General features: G+C 58.4%; 3 protein-coding genes across 10 annotated transcripts in view; all 3 read right to left on the minus strand.

Annotated features, from left to right (window-relative positions):
* Positions 1 to 163: 163 nt before the first annotated feature.
* On the minus strand, positions 164 to 2,308 carry TTC9B (tetratricopeptide repeat domain 9B). The gene is made up of 3 exons (XM_047834654.1): positions 1,894 to 2,308; positions 1,164 to 1,346; positions 164 to 291 (listed from the first exon to the last, which is right to left on the minus strand). Exons 1-3 carry the CDS (start codon positions 2,306 to 2,308, stop codon positions 164 to 166), a joined length of 726 nt encoding a protein of 241 aa, XP_047690610.1.
* A 2,389-nt stretch (positions 2,309 to 4,697) lies between these two features.
* On the minus strand, positions 4,698 to 9,618 carry CCNP (cyclin P). Its single transcript, XM_047835545.1, has 7 exons — positions 9,417 to 9,618; positions 8,227 to 8,427; positions 6,895 to 6,984; positions 6,662 to 6,817; positions 5,964 to 6,122; positions 5,736 to 5,887; positions 4,698 to 4,885 (listed from the first exon to the last, which is right to left on the minus strand). Exons 1-7 carry the CDS (start codon positions 9,513 to 9,515, stop codon positions 4,720 to 4,722), a joined length of 1,023 nt encoding a protein of 340 aa, XP_047691501.1. The 5' UTR covers positions 9,516 to 9,618; the 3' UTR covers positions 4,698 to 4,719.
* Positions 9,619 to 13,508: 3,890 nt separating this feature from the next.
* AKT2 (AKT serine/threonine kinase 2) overlaps positions 13,509 to 17,201 on the minus strand; it is a 65,020-nt gene continuing 61,327 nt past the window's right edge. For 6 of the 8 annotated variants that reach the window (XM_047835529.1, XM_047835535.1, XM_047835528.1 and 3 more), the window contains 4 exons: positions 16,938 to 17,152; positions 16,373 to 16,460; positions 16,130 to 16,270; positions 13,509 to 14,938 (listed from right to left, as the gene is read on the minus strand). In XM_047835529.1, the coding sequence (XP_047691485.1) occupies positions 14,753 to 14,938; positions 16,130 to 16,270; positions 16,373 to 16,460; positions 16,938 to 17,152 (630 nt within the window). In that variant the 3' untranslated portion in view covers positions 13,509 to 14,752. Of the gene's footprint in view, positions 15,162 to 16,129; positions 16,271 to 16,372; positions 16,461 to 16,937; positions 17,153 to 17,201 lie in introns of all 8 variants that reach the window. The other 2 variants (XM_047835533.1, XM_047835534.1) reach the window with 2 other exon arrangements.

Genomic DNA, 17,201 nt, shown 5'->3' on the forward strand with positions numbered 1-17,201 from the left:
GTGAAGCCCAGGTGCACATTCCCTCTCCGCCTCCCCATCCCCACAAGACACCACACAGAGGCTACAGTCACCAGTGACAAGTGCTTTACCAGCAAACACGTGAGTCAGGGGAAGTTACATGGTGAGGTGGGAGTGGGGGTAGCGACAGTCCCCCAGGTTGGCCTTAGCCTATGACATCCCGATTCCCTGGCCCCGCCCCGGCCCCAGCCCCGGCCCCACTGTCTTCCCGCTGGAGGCTGCGACGGTTCATCTTCAGCTGGGTCAGCTGGATGTAGCGCAGGACATTGGTGTCTGCAGGGGAGGCGGGCACGGCATCATCTGGGTGTCCCGGGGCAGCTCGCACCTCATGGTCCCCAGCCTTCAGTGCCCTCCACCCCCAAGCACAGCTACTGTTGCCAAAGCCTTTACCCCAAAACCCCAGCCACAACAGGCAGAACGGGGGCATTTCTTTTGCTGTGCCCTCTGCCAGGAATGCCTCTGCTCACAGACTTCTGTCGTACTCCCTCCCCGCCCCCGCCAGCCTCCCGTAACATCTGCAAGAAGCCTGTTCTCTCTAAACCTCTCACCAGGAAAACCAGTCTTGCCTCTGCCCCCACAGCCCTGTGTCCTGTACCTGTTGTGCGCCCTTTTCATTGGCTCTCAATACAAGACTATTGTCTCTGCACCGCGCCCCCCCCACACACACACGTGCACCCTGTGATGTCCCAGAGGGCAAGCAACAAGCCTCCAACTGGGCCAAACCTGCCCCTCCCACCCCCGCCCCTGCAAACGTCTTGTCATTGCCCACCCTGGGGTCTGCCTCCCTGCGAGTGCTCAACAAGTAGCGGGTGGGTGAAGCGCCCGGGTGAAGAGGTGAGTGAGTTGGGTTCGTGAGCGGATGAATGAGTGGGGGGTGAGTGGATAGGGAGTGGCTGAGTAGGTGAGTGGGAGGCTGAGGCTGAGTCAGTGACTGAACCGATGGGAGGTGGTTGGGTGGATGTCAGAGGAACATGGGTGAGTGAATGGGGGGTGAGCGCCTGCGTGGGTGGGTGAGGAGTAGGTGGATGGAGAGGTGAATGCTGGGGAGGAGGAACAGCACTCCCTTGAAGCAGCTCGGCTCTGATCCTCCCTTGTTCCCTTGTTTCCTCTGCTCCAGCCCCTTTCCCTGCTTTGTCCACCCTCACCTGTGGGCTCCCGGCTGCGGGCCTCCTGCAGGTAGCGCAGCGCGCGTGCATAGTCGCCCAGGTGGTAGAAGGCAATGCCAGCGCGGTAGGTGGCCTTGAAGTTGCCCTGCTGCTTCTCCAGGACCTTGAGACAGTACTCGCGCACCCGCTCATAGTTCACCAGCTCCGACTGCAGCAGGCAGGCTGCGGGGACACCGGAACCGGTGCTCACAGAGCCTGACGGCACCCCCAGAGCTCATCTGACTGCTAGGAGCCTGGCCTTCAGGCTGCAGGAAGCCCCAGCCCTTTCCCTTGGCTGAGCCGGGCCTGAAGGACTGCTCAGGCCACCGGGGCCGCCAATCTTCTGACCAATTGGGATAGAATCGTTCTGCGCCGCCGCTAGAGGGCGCGAAAACAGACAAGCGCTCCCGGGCAATTAGCTGGGAAGTTTCTGCAGGGGAGAGTACTAAACACAATCTCAGGTGAGGGGTGGAGCCTTGAATCGGTAATCCAGGGTACGATTTTCTCATCTGAGGTTCGCAGGTGACAGCCCAGAGCCCATTTCTTGCCTCCCAGCCCTTCCATCCCTGTGTTCCCCTACGTCCCCAACCCCTCTCCTTGATAAATTCTGGGATCTCCCTTCACAGACCCCAGGTCTGTTTCATTCAAGCCTCCAGACCCCACTCAAGGCTTCATGATTGCCCGTCACTCCCTACTCCTCTCCCGTATGCGTCCCCCGACGGCCCCGTACCCGTGAGAGAGTCATAACATTCCACCTCCGTGTTCTCCACCAGGCGCCGCTGCTCCTCGCTGAGGCGGGCTGGCCCCGGGCTGCTGGCGGGCCCGGGGGCGGGGGCGGGCAGACCTCCAGGGCGGGCTCCCTGCGCCGCCTTCAGCTGCAGCAGTGCCCGGTGATACTTGCCGATGGCTTCCCGGAACTTCTTCTCTCGGTAGCAGCGCTGGCCCTCCGCCTTGAACGCCACGGCGGCCCGCAGGCTGCTGTCGAGCGCCGCGCCCAGGCCTCCCGACGGCTCTGGGGCAGGGCTGGGCCGAGCCGAGCCATGGCGGGGGCCCGGGCCCGGCGGGGAGAGGGCGGGAGGCGGGCGCGGCGGAGGCTCCGGGGCAGCGCTGAGCATCAGCACCGGGGACAGCGCGCCGCGCTGCATTGTGGGAAACTCCTGCGGCCGCCGCTGCAGCTACCGCATCGCCCCCCGCGGGGCCGGTCCCCACCCTTTCTCCGCCCCCGCACCTCCGGCAGTCGACTCCGCCTGCCCCCTATGGGTCTAGAGAACCCCCTCAGGACTTTCCCATTCTATCCTCCAAATCAGCCCCAGCCCTAGTTCTTCAGCCGGCCTCTCCCTTGTTCCCACTCCCCTTACCTCCCACCCTCCTGCCTGCTCTCCTCCCCCATGCCCAAAGCTCCCAAAGCTTTCTAGAAGGAAAAGACAAGTCTTGGGGAAAGAGCAGGAAGAGATCAACCTCGTTGGAAAGCTGGTTTTCAGACCCCTAGTCATTTCCCATATTTGGATAAGAACACAGGTTACGGACTCAGGCTGCCCAGAGTCAATTCCCTGCTTATTTTCTCACTAGTTGTAGCACTTGGACACATCACCCAAATTACCTGGGACTCTATATCCTCGTCAGTAACATAAGACAATGATAGCAGCTTGGAAACCCATTTGTTCATCTATGCAACAAATACTCACTGATATATTTTCTGTGACCAGTTCTGGTCTGGGTGATGCCGGGAAGAGCAGCTACTGAGAGAGCCTTGGACCCTACTCTCTCTGAGCCCCTAGTCCGTGGGGAGACAGACCAGTGACCCGACAGTGACAGCCCAGAGTGGGCTCACCTGGGAAGCTCAGACGAAGTGGCCAGGGTGGGATAGGGAGACACAGGCAGGGGGTCGAGCCCTGGATGGGGGAGACACAACAGGTTGTCAGGGTCCAGAGGAGGTGCCTGCCCTAGACTGAGGCGGTGAGTGAAGGCTTCCTGGAGGAGGGGATCACTCTACGAACCAAAGAGATCTGCTTCTTGTCCTGAGTTCACTGTCTGGGGAGGAGACACAGTGGGAAAGCAGACAAGGGACAGCCCGGAGTGAGCGGCACAATAATGCACAGAGAAGGAAGCATGTGAGAGGCTTTTGAGAGAAAAACAGGGTGAACAGGTGAGCGGGATGGTTGATATTCCACTCTCCTTAGCTGCTCACTTGGTGGTGGGACCTTGGCCAAGCTCCTTGATCCTCCTCCACCCTGCCTTCCTCCTGTGTGACCTGGGGATACTATGTGAGTGTATTTCAGAGTAGTTGTAGGGACTGAATTATGTTATGTAGGTAAAGCACTTGGCGCAGAGCCTGGCACAGGAATGGGCAATTAACAACCCCTGTTTCTTATCACCCATGAGACTGTGAGGTGTATGATCTTAACAGCCTGACCCCAGGGGCACCTGGCTGGCTCAGTCAAGAGCCTGGCCCCAAGTCAGCACCCATGTATAGTTGTTGAATGAGTGAGTGAATGAATAATTTCGGTACTGTATATATTCCCACCCTCCCCCACACCTGCAAGACCCTGGTTTGGGCCTCAGCTCCAAGCACCAAGCTTATATTTCCACTCTCCCCTCACCCTGCCACCGCACATCCTCTTTCTGGAGGGCCACATGGCAGGTCCCACCCTATAGGTCCAAACCTGAACTCAGCACTTAAATATTTTCTGAGCACCTACTAAATAGCTGGGTGCCAGGGGCTCGGCAGAAACAAGGGACAAGCATACCTATCTCACAGTCCTGCTAGGATGTAGTGCTAACAATTTCCATAACACCTACTGTCAGGCACTGTCCTAAAGTTCTATGTACTTATTAACTCACATTCTCATCACACCTCTATGAGGCCAGTGCTATAAATATACCCATTGACACTGTGGCTCTTCAGGGGTTAAGTAAATCAGATCCTATTTATAGAACACTTGCTATCAAAGACCCATACTACCCCAGACTGATGACTCTCACAGGCCAGCATATTATATGTGATGTGTTGGGCTCGTCCAACCATTAAAAAATAGTGAATTTGTTGCTAACTTACAAACGTAGAGATACTTACGGAACCGTAGATGTTCAGCTACACTTGAACAAAATCTGAAAATCTGGCAACATCGAGGTAGCATTCCTTACGGCTGGGGCAGGTGTTCTCAGCTTCCCACAGTCCCCATCCCTCCCAGTTTCTTCTCAGCCTGAGACCAAGAGCCATTCAGATTGCAGCGTCTCTGTCCATTTATCTCCAGTAGGCGGTTACGCTTGGGATGCTAGTTTTAGGTCGCGGAGCCGCGCTTGCGGAAGGCCGCCAGTGCCCCCTGGCGGAGAGGTCCAGAATTCGCCTCGTATCTCCCAGCCGCCATTAAGAGACTTGGTAAAGAACATCCAATCAGAAGAATGAGAGGCCCGGAAAGTGACCAATCAAAAGCAAGAGAGGGGTCGGAATTCGACCAACGAGGACAGAGAGCGCTCAGAATTAAAAAAACACCTCTTTTATTGAACTGGGAGAAGGATAATCAAGGAGAGTCTTTTTTTGATGGGGTGTCCAGACTCAGGGAGGCCCGGGCTGGGGGCGGCGGAGCAAGCGGGCGGCGGCGAGGCTGGTGCCCTGGAGCTGGGGCCGCGCGTACTTGAGGAAGGTGGCTGCGCGGCCGGGCGCGGGGCCTCGGAGCGCGGCGCGGGCCATGCACGGCTCGAGCGGGCGCAGCTCCGCGGGGCTGCGGCGGGGAGACGGAGAAACTGAGGCGGGGGTAGGGGCAGCGGTGAAGACCACCTGTCCTCGGACCAATCAGGGGGTCTCGGGAGGTTGGCCTGGAGGGCGCCGAGGACGGGCAGACCCCCGATTCTCCCCCGCAGGACGAGGCCAGTGGAGAGCAGGAGGGGGGCTGAAGGTGGACAGACATCCAGCTCTACCCCGGAGGGTGGGGGGTAGAGGGACGGGCTGGGCGAAAAGAGGACTCACCCTGGCATCCAGTTAAATGGTTAATAGAGAGGTGGGGGGCACCCCTCTGGACACCCCATTTGCGGCCAGAGGGGCAGCTGGGGGACTCGAGGTTGGCCAACCTCTCATTCTCAACCTTGGGACGCAGCTAGGATCTTCCGAGGCCAGGAAGATGCTCTATCTTCCACCCTGGGGCAAGGTTAAGAGTCCCCAAATCTAGACAAACACCTCATTCTCGGACACCCCCAGACTAGACAGGCACAGCATTTTCTCACATCCAGAAAAATCAAGTCTGGGTGCACCCCCTCCCCTGGCTCCAAGGTCTCTCATTCTCTGAGACGGTAAAGACTGTGACCGGGAAGGGGCGCCTGGGTGCCTCGGTCGGCTGAGCGTCCGACTTCAGCTCAGGTCATGATCAGGTCAGCTTGTGAGTTTGAGCCCCGCGTCAGGGTCTGTGCTGGCAGCTTGCAGCCTGGAGCCTGCTTCGGATTCTGTGCCTCCCTCTCTCTCTGACCCAACCCACTCGCATTCTGTCTCTGTCTCTCTCAAAAATAAACATTAAAAAAAATTTTTTTTAAGTAAAAAAAATAAAGACTGACCAGGAATGTAGGTCCCTGGAGCCATACCTGTAAAGCGCCGGCTCCAGGCCGGAGCCCGCCCCGTCGAGCAAGCGATGCGCCAGGCTCAGCGCCGCAGCTGCGCGCCGACCCGGCTCCCATCCCGCTGCCTCGGCCTCCAGCAGAGACAGCTCCAGAAAATAGGTGGCAAAGAGCGTCACCTGCCAAAGCCCCGGGGAGATGAGGCCACGCCCCTACCCCCGTACAAGCCACGCCCCTGCCCCCCTTGCCCCGCACCTGGGGGCTGCTCCCGGCCAGCGCGGCGAGGAGCCCGAGGCAGAGTAGCGGGCCCGGGTGGTGCAGCCGGAAATCCAAGCGGCTCAGGATGCGGCGCTCTGCGCGCAGGAGCTCGGCCCTCGAGAAGGAGCCAGCGCCCAGGAGGCAGAGGGAGGCACACTGCGGGTTGGGGTGGGGGGTGGGGGGTGAGGGAGAAGACGTGGGGGAGTCTTGGACCCCTGCCCTGCAGCGCTTCAGTCTCCGTTCTGGACCTCGATTTCCTAGTCTGTAAAGTGGGGCCATTGATTTGTTTCTGGAAGCCATGGAGAGCACAGGCTTCAGAATCAGACCTGGGTTCGAGTCTTACTGTGTGACAAGGACATCACTGAAGCTCTGAGGCTCCGTTTCCTCGTCTATAAAACGAAATAGTCCTCTCTACTTCACCAGGCAGCTCTGATAAGGCACCGGCTCGAACTACTCAAGGGCCACAACGACTGTTGTTCAAGACTGACTCCAAATCCCACCTGTTTGGGGCAAAATGTCCTTCCCTGGGCCTCAGTCTCCTCCTCCGGTAAAGGGACACCGTGGTAGCCCTGACCTCATACAGATATGCCGGGATTCCAAGAGTGAGTAAAGCGCTAGCTCGGCACACGGTAGGTGTTTCATCTGTGACGAGGCGAGAGAGGCTTCCACCCTCCCAAGCCCCACTCCGGAAGTACCTCGGGAAGCACGCATTCCTCCATTTTGCAGGCCACGAACAGGCAGGCCACGCCCAGCAGCTGCAGGCGCTGGAGGCGCACTCTGCCGGCGCGCAGGTAGGAATCGAGCAGGTGCACCGCCAGGTAGAGCGTGTCCCCCGCCAGGCCCAGGTACTCCTGGGGAGGGGCGTGAGTGACCACCGGGGATCTAGGCTGCGACGCCGGCCCAGCCCTGCCCCCTCCCGGATACGTACGTGCACCTGGATCAGCCAGTCCACCACGAGCGCGCGCATCTCCGGGGTCACAGCGCGGGGCAGGGCCCTCCGGGGCAGCGCGTGGCACACCTGGGGTTGGGCAGGGACAGCCTCACTCTCCACACCTGTGCTTCGGCTTCTCGCCTGAGCTCCAGCCCTAAGTGCAGCAGCCTCCTCGCACCGACGGGAGGAAGCGTGAGTGCCCCGCCGCCCACCCCCGAAACCGGCCTCCAGTCTTCTCCAAATGTGCCTCTATTCCTTGTCCCCATTAGAGCCTTGGACTTTGTTCCGGACGCCTCCCTATCCATCTCTCCAGTCTGTAGCCCTCATGGCCACGGGTCCTCCTAAGCATCAACCCCTGGGTTTCCAGACCACTAGTGGTCACCAGCCCTCCACTCATTCTCAGATCCTCCCCCCCCCCAAGGGTCTTTCTAAGATACAAAATTGGCCAAGGAACTCCCCAGCTTAAAACCCTTTCATGGCTGCCAGGACCCTCAGGAGAAAACCCTAACTGCTTTCTGACTCTCAGGCACTGCCCCCGCCCCCCCGCCCCGCCTTTGACCCCCCTCCCCCCAGTGCCAACACTGCCAACCTCTTCCCTTGTCTCCCCTCACAACCCACACTCCAGCTACATCAGCCTTCTCTAGCCCTAAACTATGCCAAGCTCATTCCCACCCCAGGGCATTTGCACGATCCTTCCCCAGCTCCCTGCATTGTCAATTCCTCAGCCCTTCAAACCTCAGCTCAGCTTTCCTACACAGAATTCTCCCTACACCCATTGCACTCCCTCTCGGTATTTTCAGTCTGGAGGTAACCTGCTGTTTCCTTGTGTGTTTTGTCTGTTTGCCTCCCTAGGCTGCTGGTACCACAAGGGCAGGGATTTCTCTCTGGATCACAGCTGTATCTCAGTTCCTAAAAGAGTCCCTGGATGGGGAGAGACAACTCACAAGATGCTTCTTGAATGAATTCATCCCTGCGGTGTTTCTCCCGATAGTGCCTATCTTGCACAGGTATCTGCGGACTTACCGAGCCTGCACTTTGGTCTTGGGGGGCCTTTCTGCAATGACTGCCTACATCGGCTTGGCTGTCCACAATGACAGCAGACTATGTTGTTCATGACAGCATCCCCAGGGCCGGGAACATGCTCAAAAACATTTGGTAAGAAACCGCTAAGTGTTTGTAAGCGAATACATGTCAGAGACACGCGGGAGGGGCTGTGCACTAGCAAAGGAGGGGCTGCAGGCCGCCGGGCGTTCCGGAAGGCTCGTGGAGTGGGCCAGCCTGAGCCTCGTCAAACCCGCACCCCTCTGCTGCCGTCCGGGCCGCGCTCACCATGACTTCGGCGAAGATGTCCCCAGCGTACTCGAGCTCTCCCGCCAGTCCCAGCGCGCTCAGCGCCTCCGCCAGCCCGGGCGGCACGCAGGGCCCCGGGGGCCGCCGCGCCTGGCGTCCCGGAGACACGCTCGCGCCCTCGCGGTTGCTGTCGGGGACCGGGACGCTCGGAGGCTCGGGGTCGGACGAGGCAGCGGGACTCTGCAGGAGAGAGGAGGGGTCTGGAGTCAGCGCCCTGGAGACAGGCCCGGGGGGGGGGGGGGGGGGGGACCCTAACTGCTGCCTCTCACCAGCATCCTCCAGGCTGGCGTCAAGATCCGAGCCCAGCGCCCACCTCTTCCCGCTGGAGCTGAGGACCTGTGGCCGGCGCTTTAAACGTGCCTGCACGCATGCGTGCCGAGCACCCGGGCAGGTGCAGAGGCAATGGCGAACGCCCCTCCAAACCTAAGGTCAGGCAGCTGGAGTCAAATCCTCTTCCTGCTACTAACTATGTGATCGGGAACAGCCCCTCCGAGCCTCCCTTTCCTCAGCTGCAAAGTAGGGATTGTTTCCAAACGTGTAAGTGGTCAGTCTGGGCTGGCGCAGCCACCTCCTCGCTGCTCCCCGGTCCCCATCCCCTGTAGTCTGTCAGCCCCATTCAGCCAGAAGGGATCCGGTGCACGCCCAAGTCAGATCCCACCCTGCCTCTGTTCACAACTCCACCGTGTCTCCCATCTCAATGGGAAAGTCCATGAGGTCCTATATTGTCCTCCCAACCTCCCCACCCCCCTCATGTCTCCTGCCACACCGGCCTCCTGGCTCGTTCTCACCCACACGAGGCACGCTCCTACCCCAGCACCTTCGCACTCGCTGTTCCCCTTGCCTGAATTGCGCTTCCCTCAGATCCCTCATTTAAGGTGTTTACTCAGATGTTACCTCCTCTGTGAAAAACGCCATCCTGAGAATTTCCTATCTCCGTTCTTCACACTTGTTCTCTCGTGAGCACTTACCACCTCATCTTAGTTACTCTCTCCTGACTAGGATGTGAACCCCATGAGTGCAAGGCTTGCCTTCTGTTTTGTTTTGTTTTGTTCTGATTGCTGTATTCCCAGTGCCTAGAACAGGGTTTGGCGCGTGGCAGGTCCTCAAGAAATAGTTGTTGGATGAGTAAGTGAACAGGCTGGATATAACAAACAGTGGCTTGCAAGGACCTGATGAGGTGATGTTGGAGTGAAACCCGAAAGACGAGCCAGGAATGCAAAGGTGGGGTGCGTGGAGGACCGGAATATTCCAAGTGGTGGAAACAGCATGAGCAAAGGCACTGAGGCAGGAAAGGGATTGCTATTTTCAGGCACTGGAAGGGCAGAAAGCCTGGAAAAATGAGCAGAGAGAGGATTGTGAGATGCTGAACTAACAGCTTCCTGTCAGACTTAACAATAAAACCCAAACCCCATACCTTGGCCACAAGACCCCTTCGGCCCACTGTTACCTCTCTAACCTCGTTTCCTTCCCCATCCCCCTCTATTCCCTTTGACGCACCCCCCCCCACCCCGGCCTCTTCGTGTTCCCCAAACACACCAGGCACTCGCCTGCCCCAGGGCCTTTGTGCGTGTCGTTCCCTTTGCCTGAACACTTGGACAAAATCTAGATATTTACATTTTTCAGAGTATCTCTACACAAGACACTACAAAGGGCATGTAGTAACTTTACAGCAGAGAGATGCGACAGACCCCACCTTCAGTCATGGGACAGAATCTCATGTGCCTCTCGAGAAGGCGCACCGAGAAGGGCACATCATTTCTGAAAATCCCTGTCAAAGGTAGCTTGAATAGAACCGTGAGGAAACATCGGGCAACAAACTCTCAGTGGGGGACATTCTGTAAAGTGCCCCCTCAACTGAACGCAACATGGCAGTCGTTAGCCAGGTCATTTTTATTTTGCTGTGACCACTGGTCAAATCTGATAAAGATCGGAGAGAAGAGGGTTGTTTCAATATTAACTTCCTGACCTTGATAATTGAACTGTGGTCATGTAAGAGAATGTTCTTGTTTTAGGGCGGATATGTAAATATGAAGGGGAAGAAGGAGGGAATAATCATAAAATGTCACAGGAACCTGCATGAAGGGTAGATGAGAATTCCTTGCACTTTTTTTTTTTTTTTTGAGTAGGCTTCATGTCCAGTGTGGGAGCCCAACACGGGGTCTGAACTCTCAATACTTGAGATCTAGCAAGACCTGAGCTGAGATCAAGAGTCAGACATTTGGGGGCACCTGGGTGGCTCAGTCGGTTAAGCGTCCCACTTTGGCTCAGATCATGATCTCACAGCTCGTGAGTTCAAGCCCTGCGTCGGGCTCTGTGCTGACAGCTCAGAGCCTGGAGCCTCCTTCGGATTCGGTCTCCCTCTCTCTCTGCTCCTCCCCCGCCCATGCTCTCTCTCTCTCTCCTTCAAAAATAAAAACATTAAAAAAAAAAAAAGTCAGACACTTAACCAACTGAGCCACCCAGGTGCCCCTGTACTTTTTTATTTTTAATGTTTATTTTTGACAGAGAAAGAGAGAGAGGGAGGGAGCATGAGCTGGGAAGAGAAAGAGGGAGACACAAAATTCCAAGCAGGCTCCAGGCTCTGAGCCATCAGCACAGAGCCTGATGCACGGCTCAAACCCACCAACTGTGAGATCATGACCTGAGCTGAAGTCAGACGCTCAACAACTGAGACACCCAGGCACCCCACAAATAAATAAAATTTTGAAGTACATTTATGGGAAGTTGCAAAGATAGAAGAGTTCCCCTTAACAGCCCACACCTAGTTTTCCAACATCTTAGCGTAGTACGTTTGTCACAACAATGAACCAATAGGGATAGCATCCTCATCAAGAGCACTTCCTGCCAACATGAGATACCCTGTTGATGCTGACCTTGATCACCTGCTGATACAGTGTTTGTCAGGTTTCTCCACTGAGAAGTTGCTCCCCCCCCCCCCCTTTCTATACTATCCACTTCGGAAGGAAATCACTTTGCAGCCCACACATAAAGAATGAGAGCTATGCTCCCCCTCCTTGAAGGCACGGTACTTACAGAAATTCTACAGAAATGACCTGGAATTCTGTACACGTGTCTGTTTGCACCATTTACCATTTATGTCCATGCCAACTTGTTTATTGTGACTCTGGGTGTAACCCAGGACTGTGCTGTTTTTGTTGCTCGAAGTACTTTCAACTTTGCCCAGTGGGAGCACTGTCCATCCACTCCTGTATGCCTTCACATACCCCTAACAGTAAGGCTCTGCTTTGCAGGTTTTTTATTTATTTGAGAGAGACAAGAAACAGCGTGGGGGGGGGGGGGGGAGGGGCAGAGACAGAGGGAGAGAGAATTCCAAGCAGGCTCCTCGCTGTCAGCCCAGAGCCCGATTTGGGGCTCGAACTCACGAACTTTGAAGTCACGACCTGAGCCAAAACCAAGAAAGAGTCAGACGCTTAACCGACTGAGCCACCCGGGCGCCCCTGCTTTTCTGGGGTTTGAGCAAGCCCTTACTTTGGGGCGCTATGAGGCGCCCCAGGCCTAGAATCATTTTAGTACTATTTCTGAAAGTGTTCTTCTATGAGCCTGCAGTTACTTACAAAATAAAGTTAAAAATCTGCAAATCACCACACGTTTTCCGGAAAATTATCGGACACGTGTTAAAATACAGCCACCCTGGAATGTGGGCCACAAAAGTGCCAGAAAGATGGATCCTTAAGGTTTATTACAGCACTGTCAGTAGCAGCAAAACATCTGGAGACCGAGTAAATTGTCAACTAGGGGGGTCTGGATCGGGTGAGGCATACCTGCCTCGCGGGAGGAGCCTCATGAAGCAAGGTCCCCAAAATGCAGAGGGAGAGACTCATTTCACCAGGGACCAGCCCACCCTAGTAATGTTCATGTGTCGGCAGGAGCGTTGGGAAAACGTGGCAGGTGTAGCCCCGGGGACTTGGCATTATTCACTGGGACGACACAACACCAAAGGGAAAGAGCCTTTTTATGGTGCCAACGAGAACGCCAGGAAGGGCATGCAGGGCCTGGGATCTGCGTGGATTTTCACTTTTTCTTCCTCGTACTTCGGTGTTGCTTGCATTATTCACTCTCACACACACACATGACAAAAGACAAGGTAATCCACCCAAAATTAAAATTTTCCAATTGGTAAAATTTTATTAAAACTCTTCCACCTGAAACTCCCTTTGGGAAAAAGTTCTACAGAAGGAAGCACCACTACATCTGGGGAATCTATGTTCGCCCGAGGGAAGTGTTCGCGAGCCTGTGGGCCCAGAGCCGGGGGCCAGGGACCAGGGACTGCGAGGCGATCTATCGGACTGAGGTAGGCTCAGGATTTCCTTGGAGTGGGGCGGGGAGATGACGAGAGAAGGAACTGGCACCGGCTGCCTCCGGGGCCTTGACTGGAGGGAAAAGCAGAAGGCTCTCCTTTAGAAGCTTCTACTGCTGCTGGTCTTATGACCACCAGCACATGCTTTTGTAATTAAATAAATAATAAAGTCCACGTGAAGTAAGAAACGGCCACGCCTTCCCGAGTCTAAACTGGCCCTGACTTTTCTCTGCTGCCCTCACTCAAGATCTCAAGGACTCCACGCGTGCGAAGCAGCCCTAACGCCTGGCGAAATCGGACACCAAATTCATCTGTGCCAGGGCAGCCCTGGTCCCAAGGTGCGGGAAGGGCGGTTCAAGCTCGGGAACCACAAGGTAAAGGGGACAAGCTCTCAGAGGGTCCCAGAGCTGGGGGAGGGCTGTGACCAAACCAGAGGCATCCACCTCGACTTCCATTCATACGCCAAGGATTCTGTGTTGGAATCGGGGGGCCTCGAGGCTCCCTGGTTTGGCATAAATGGGGAGAAGGGGACTGCATGCGATGCCCGGCCCTGGGACTCCAGGGTCACGTGAAGGGCGTCCACTCCCACACCTGCACTCCCGGGGCTCAGGGGCGCCTCGCACGCCCTCCCCTTTCAGAGCCAGCCAACCACCCCCCCATGCCTCCACCCCCCCACCCCCACCCTTTTTAGCCCAGGCAGCTTCTGAAGACCGGGAATGGCCTCTGCCTGCCGGAGTCACAGCCCAGGCCAGGGCAGCTTCCCAAAGTCCTCAGCGGCTCCCACCCACAGCGGCACCCACGCGGAGGCCCAGCCACCCGCCCGCGCCCTGCCGCCCGAGGGGACACAGATCCAGATGGCCAGGCCCCGGCACGGCAGACGGGTCCTAGGGGCAGGTCAGTGGGGCCGGGCTCCGCAGGCAAGTAACGGCCCAGGGCGGTGGGCCCCGGTCTGAAACGAGTGTCTTTATTGCTTGTACCGTACAAATGGGAGGAAGGGGGAAGGCCAGTGGGGAGGACAGAGAATTGTCAGATAAAGGACATACGCACACAGAAAGGAAAAAGACCCCCCACCCACCCAAACCAACCCTCACCCCACCCTAGGATGTCTCTCTCGGAACTACCTAGTACAGGAGGTGGGGCAGGGAGATCAAAACCACAACTAAATTCCACACACCGAGAGATGTTGGGTGGTGGGGGGGGATGGGAAGGAGAGCGGGCAGCAAATGGATCCCAGGTGTGGTCCTCCTGCTGGGCCAGCACCCCTCCCTCAGGGGATGAAATGCTCAGGCCCGGGGACAGGGCCCAAGCCCACACACACCACACACTCAAGGCCAAGACACGCTTGCCCTCACGCACACATACCCAACACACATGCACGCACGCGCGCACACACACACACACACACACGCCCGTGTGCATCCACGTCCGGGATGCAGAGGGACATCCACAAACACACATAGTCTGAGGCACGTACCCCCGTGCCCACAGCACTGACACATGTTCACCTTAAGGCTGCAGAACGTGGGGCCCAGAGGCGGGGGGGTAGAAAGGGGCCCTGGAGCCTCCCCTTCTCAGAGGCCCCCACCCCAGTATGTACCAGAGACCCCCCCCCACCCCCTCTTTGACCCCAGTCCATGGGGCCCAATACTGTCTTGGTGCGAGATGTGTAACAGCTGGGGCTGGCACCCCTCCGCCCCAGGCGGAAAGAAGGGGGTGATCCCAGCCCCCATCCTTGGAAAGAGCTGGGGCTGGGCCCGGGGTGCAGCGGGAGTTAAGGCCAGCTGGAAGGAAGCCCTGGTAAGGCACAGGACTGGGTGGCGGGGAGGCCAGTCCCCAAATGTTCCTCCTGCCTCATCCACAGGGTCAGGAGAGCAGCTTGGGAGGCTGGGGAAGGCGGGGCAAGGAGGCAGTGCCCATCCCCCAACCACACGAGGGAGCCCTGGACCCCCAATCCCGCACCTTCCAAAGGCCCCAGCCTGTCCCTAGACATTATTGCTTTTCTGCCCCTGTGGGATGAGGGGCTGGGCTGCCCGAGCCAGGCCGCTCTGAGCCTAACAGCAGGGCACGGAAGGCAGCACGGGGGCACTGTCCGCGGGGCATCATGTCCCACAAGGTGTCCCCTGAGGTGTCCCACGAGAAGGCGACCTCTGACAGAGGCAGACTGCCTGCAGGCGTCTGGCCAGAAATTCAGGCAGGACCCACAGCCCCACGCTTCGCCCCTCCCTGGGGCTCGTGTTGATTAAAAACCGGAATCCCTCCAGCGGAGAGTCTCCCAAAGCCTGGTCTGAGCACAGAGGTGAGGACAGGACAGGATCCTGGAGGCAGGGCCGCTGGGACCGCTGAGGTGAGTTTGGCAGAGGGCTGAAGAAAAAACTGGAAATGGGGGTGAGCAGGTGAGAGATGGGGATGCAAACAAAAAAGGCAAAAATAAAAAGTTTAAAAACAAAAGAAAAGCCCCCGGGCGGTGATGGCAGCCGTGCGTGTCCCGCGGCGGTGGTGGCAGCAGACGGCTCTGCTCACTCGCGGATGCTGGCTGAGTAGGAGAACTGGGGGAAGTGGGTCCGCTGGTCCAGTTCGAGGGAGCCCAGGCTGTCATCTGTGGGGGGCAGTGGGAGGTGGATCGGGGAGAACGGGCCTGCAGATGGCCCGGCACCCCGACCACACCCCCAGGAGTGGGCAAGGGGGCCACGGGGGCCCAGCCTCAGAAAGGGGTGCAGGTGGCGGGAACCCCCAGCCGGTGGGCCATCGGTGAGACCCTCCCCTCCGGTGCCACACTCTGGTCTAGCCTAGACCCTTGGCCCCCGCCCCGCTGCTGCCCCTGCCGACCAGCCCCCACGCACAGCCAGAGGGGCTTCGGACGGCCCGGAGGCAACCCTGTCCCCCTCCTGCACAAAACCTCTCCGTCGCTCCCCATGAAGCAAGTTCCCACTCCTTCCAACGGCCCCCAAGATCCTCTTACTCTGGCCCCATACCCCCTCCACCCCAGCTTCTGCAACACTCCATCCTGGACTCTCATTCCCCGAGTGCCATTCCTTCCGCCAGGAACTTGGCTCAGCTGCCCGGCCCCTCCACCCCCCAGGCAGCCCCCCGCTGACTCGCAGGCCAGGTCAGGCATTTCCTCTGGGTTTCCCCAGTCCCTGGGCTTCTATACCCACGACCTGACCACTCTGGGCTGTCACCCCACCAGGCCTGAAGCTCCCTCAAGGCAGGGCCCAGGGCCGTCTCAGTCACTGCTGTCCCCAGCACAGCCCAGCACTGGGTGGGTGAGAATCAACGAACCAATCCAGCCCCAGAGACGTGGGCAATTTGGGAAGACAATTATGAATGTGCCATCCCAGCAGTGACAACTTCCTGTGTCTCCTGCCCAGACCCCTCCCCGCTGAGCTCTGGAATGTGCCGTGGCCAATGGCTCCTGGCGACCCTCACTGGGTGTAAAGGTGCACAGACCAACCAACAGCCAAAAGCCCTTCGAGCCAACCGCTGGCAAACTGCCCAGACACGGGGAGGGGGCCTACGAGCTTCCTCCCCGGAACTGGGTCAAGGGCAGACCCCACCCCTCCGTACCCAGCCAGGCCCACGGTGGGAGGGCCTCAGACACTCACAGCGGTCCGGGGGCGTGATTGTAATGGACTGGGCGGTGAACTCGTCGTCAAAGTACCTTGTGTCAACCTCAGAGGTGACCTGAGGTTTGAAGGGTGGCAGGAGCTGCGGAGGGAAGGAACCCAGACTCAGGACCCAGGGGATGGGAGGCCTTGGCCAAGATCACCCTGGAGGGGCACTGCAGGAGCGGGTGGGCGTGGGGCTCACCTTCTTCTGCACCACGTCCTGCCAGTTGACGCTGAGGAAGAACCTGTGCTCCATGACCTCCCTGGCATCGCTGGGCCCCCCGCCGAGCCTGGGCAGAGATGGCCATGAGTACCCGCCTCCCGGGCCAGCGGCTTCTGGGAGACGGGCCTTCAGCGCAGGCCCTGAGCGACCTCTAGTGATTCTGTCCTGGCCACAGACCACCATTCCACACAGGAGGAAACCATGGCTCAGGGAAGGGGCTCTCAGCCCTGGGTCACAGCCCCGGGGGATCCCGACCCAGGACTCCGAGTGCAGAACAGGAGCCGAGAGGGTGGCCTCGGCCACCCTCGGCCAGGCTCAGGGCTGCCGTGACCCTCAGCACACCCGAAGAACGAGGCAGTGCGGGCAGGGCGCGAAGGACGGCCTGGCCCCAAGCGAGTCCCAAGGCAGGGCCCAAGCTGCGGGGACTAGTGGAGGCGCCGTGGCGATGACACACAGGCGTGCGCCTGCGGACCTGGCCCCCTCCGAGCGAGGGGACAGCGCAACAGGTAGCGCTGGGCCGGGCGGGACAGACTCCAGCCCTCACCTCTGCTTGGGGTCCTTCTTGAGCAGCCCAGCAAGCAGGGACTTGGCCTCGGGGCTCAGTGTGCGCGGGAAGCGGATCTCCTCCATGAGGATGAGCTCGAAGAGGCGCTCGTGGTCCTGGTTGTAGAAGGGCAGGCGGCCGCACATCATCTCGTACATGACCACGCCCAGCCCCCACCAGTCCACCGCGCGGCCGTAGTCGTTGTCCTCCAGCACCTGAGCAGGTGAGCGGGGAGGGGCGGTGAGGGGCCGGGCACACGCCTGC

Source organism: Prionailurus viverrinus, chromosome E2 (assembly GCF_022837055.1).
Source record: "Prionailurus viverrinus isolate Anna chromosome E2, UM_Priviv_1.0, whole genome shotgun sequence".
In the NCBI taxonomy this organism is placed as follows: Eukaryota; Metazoa; Chordata; class Mammalia; order Carnivora; family Felidae; genus Prionailurus; species Prionailurus viverrinus.

What these genes read in the sequence shown, in the direction of transcription:
- TTC9B (XM_047834654.1), bottom strand. Translation starts at nt 2,308, where the DNA reads ATGCAGCGCGGCGCGCTGTCCCCGGTGCTGATGCTCAGCGCTGCCCCG. An exon ending in ATGTTATGACTCTCTCACGG is followed by an intron (nt 1,347 to 1,893) that starts GTACGGGGCCGT and finishes GTGTCCCCGCAG; the next exon opens with CCTGCCTGCTGCAGTCGGAG. An exon ending in CCGCAGCCGGGAGCCCACAG is followed by an intron (nt 292 to 1,163) that starts GTGAGGGTGGAC and finishes CCTCCCCTGCAG; the next exon opens with ACACCAATGTCCTGCGCTAC.
- CCNP (XM_047835545.1), bottom strand. Translation starts at nt 9,515, where the DNA reads ATGCTGTTTCCACCACTTGGAATATTCCGGTCCTCCACGCACCCCACC. An exon ending in CTCCAACATCACCTCATCAG is followed by an intron (nt 8,428 to 9,416) that starts GTCCTTGCAAGC and finishes TCTCTCCTGCAG; the next exon opens with AGTCCCGCTGCCTCGTCCGA. An exon ending in AGGAATGCGTGCTTCCCGAG is followed by an intron (nt 6,123 to 6,661) that starts GTACTTCCGGAG and finishes CCCAACCCGCAG; the next exon opens with TGTGCCTCCCTCTGCCTCCT.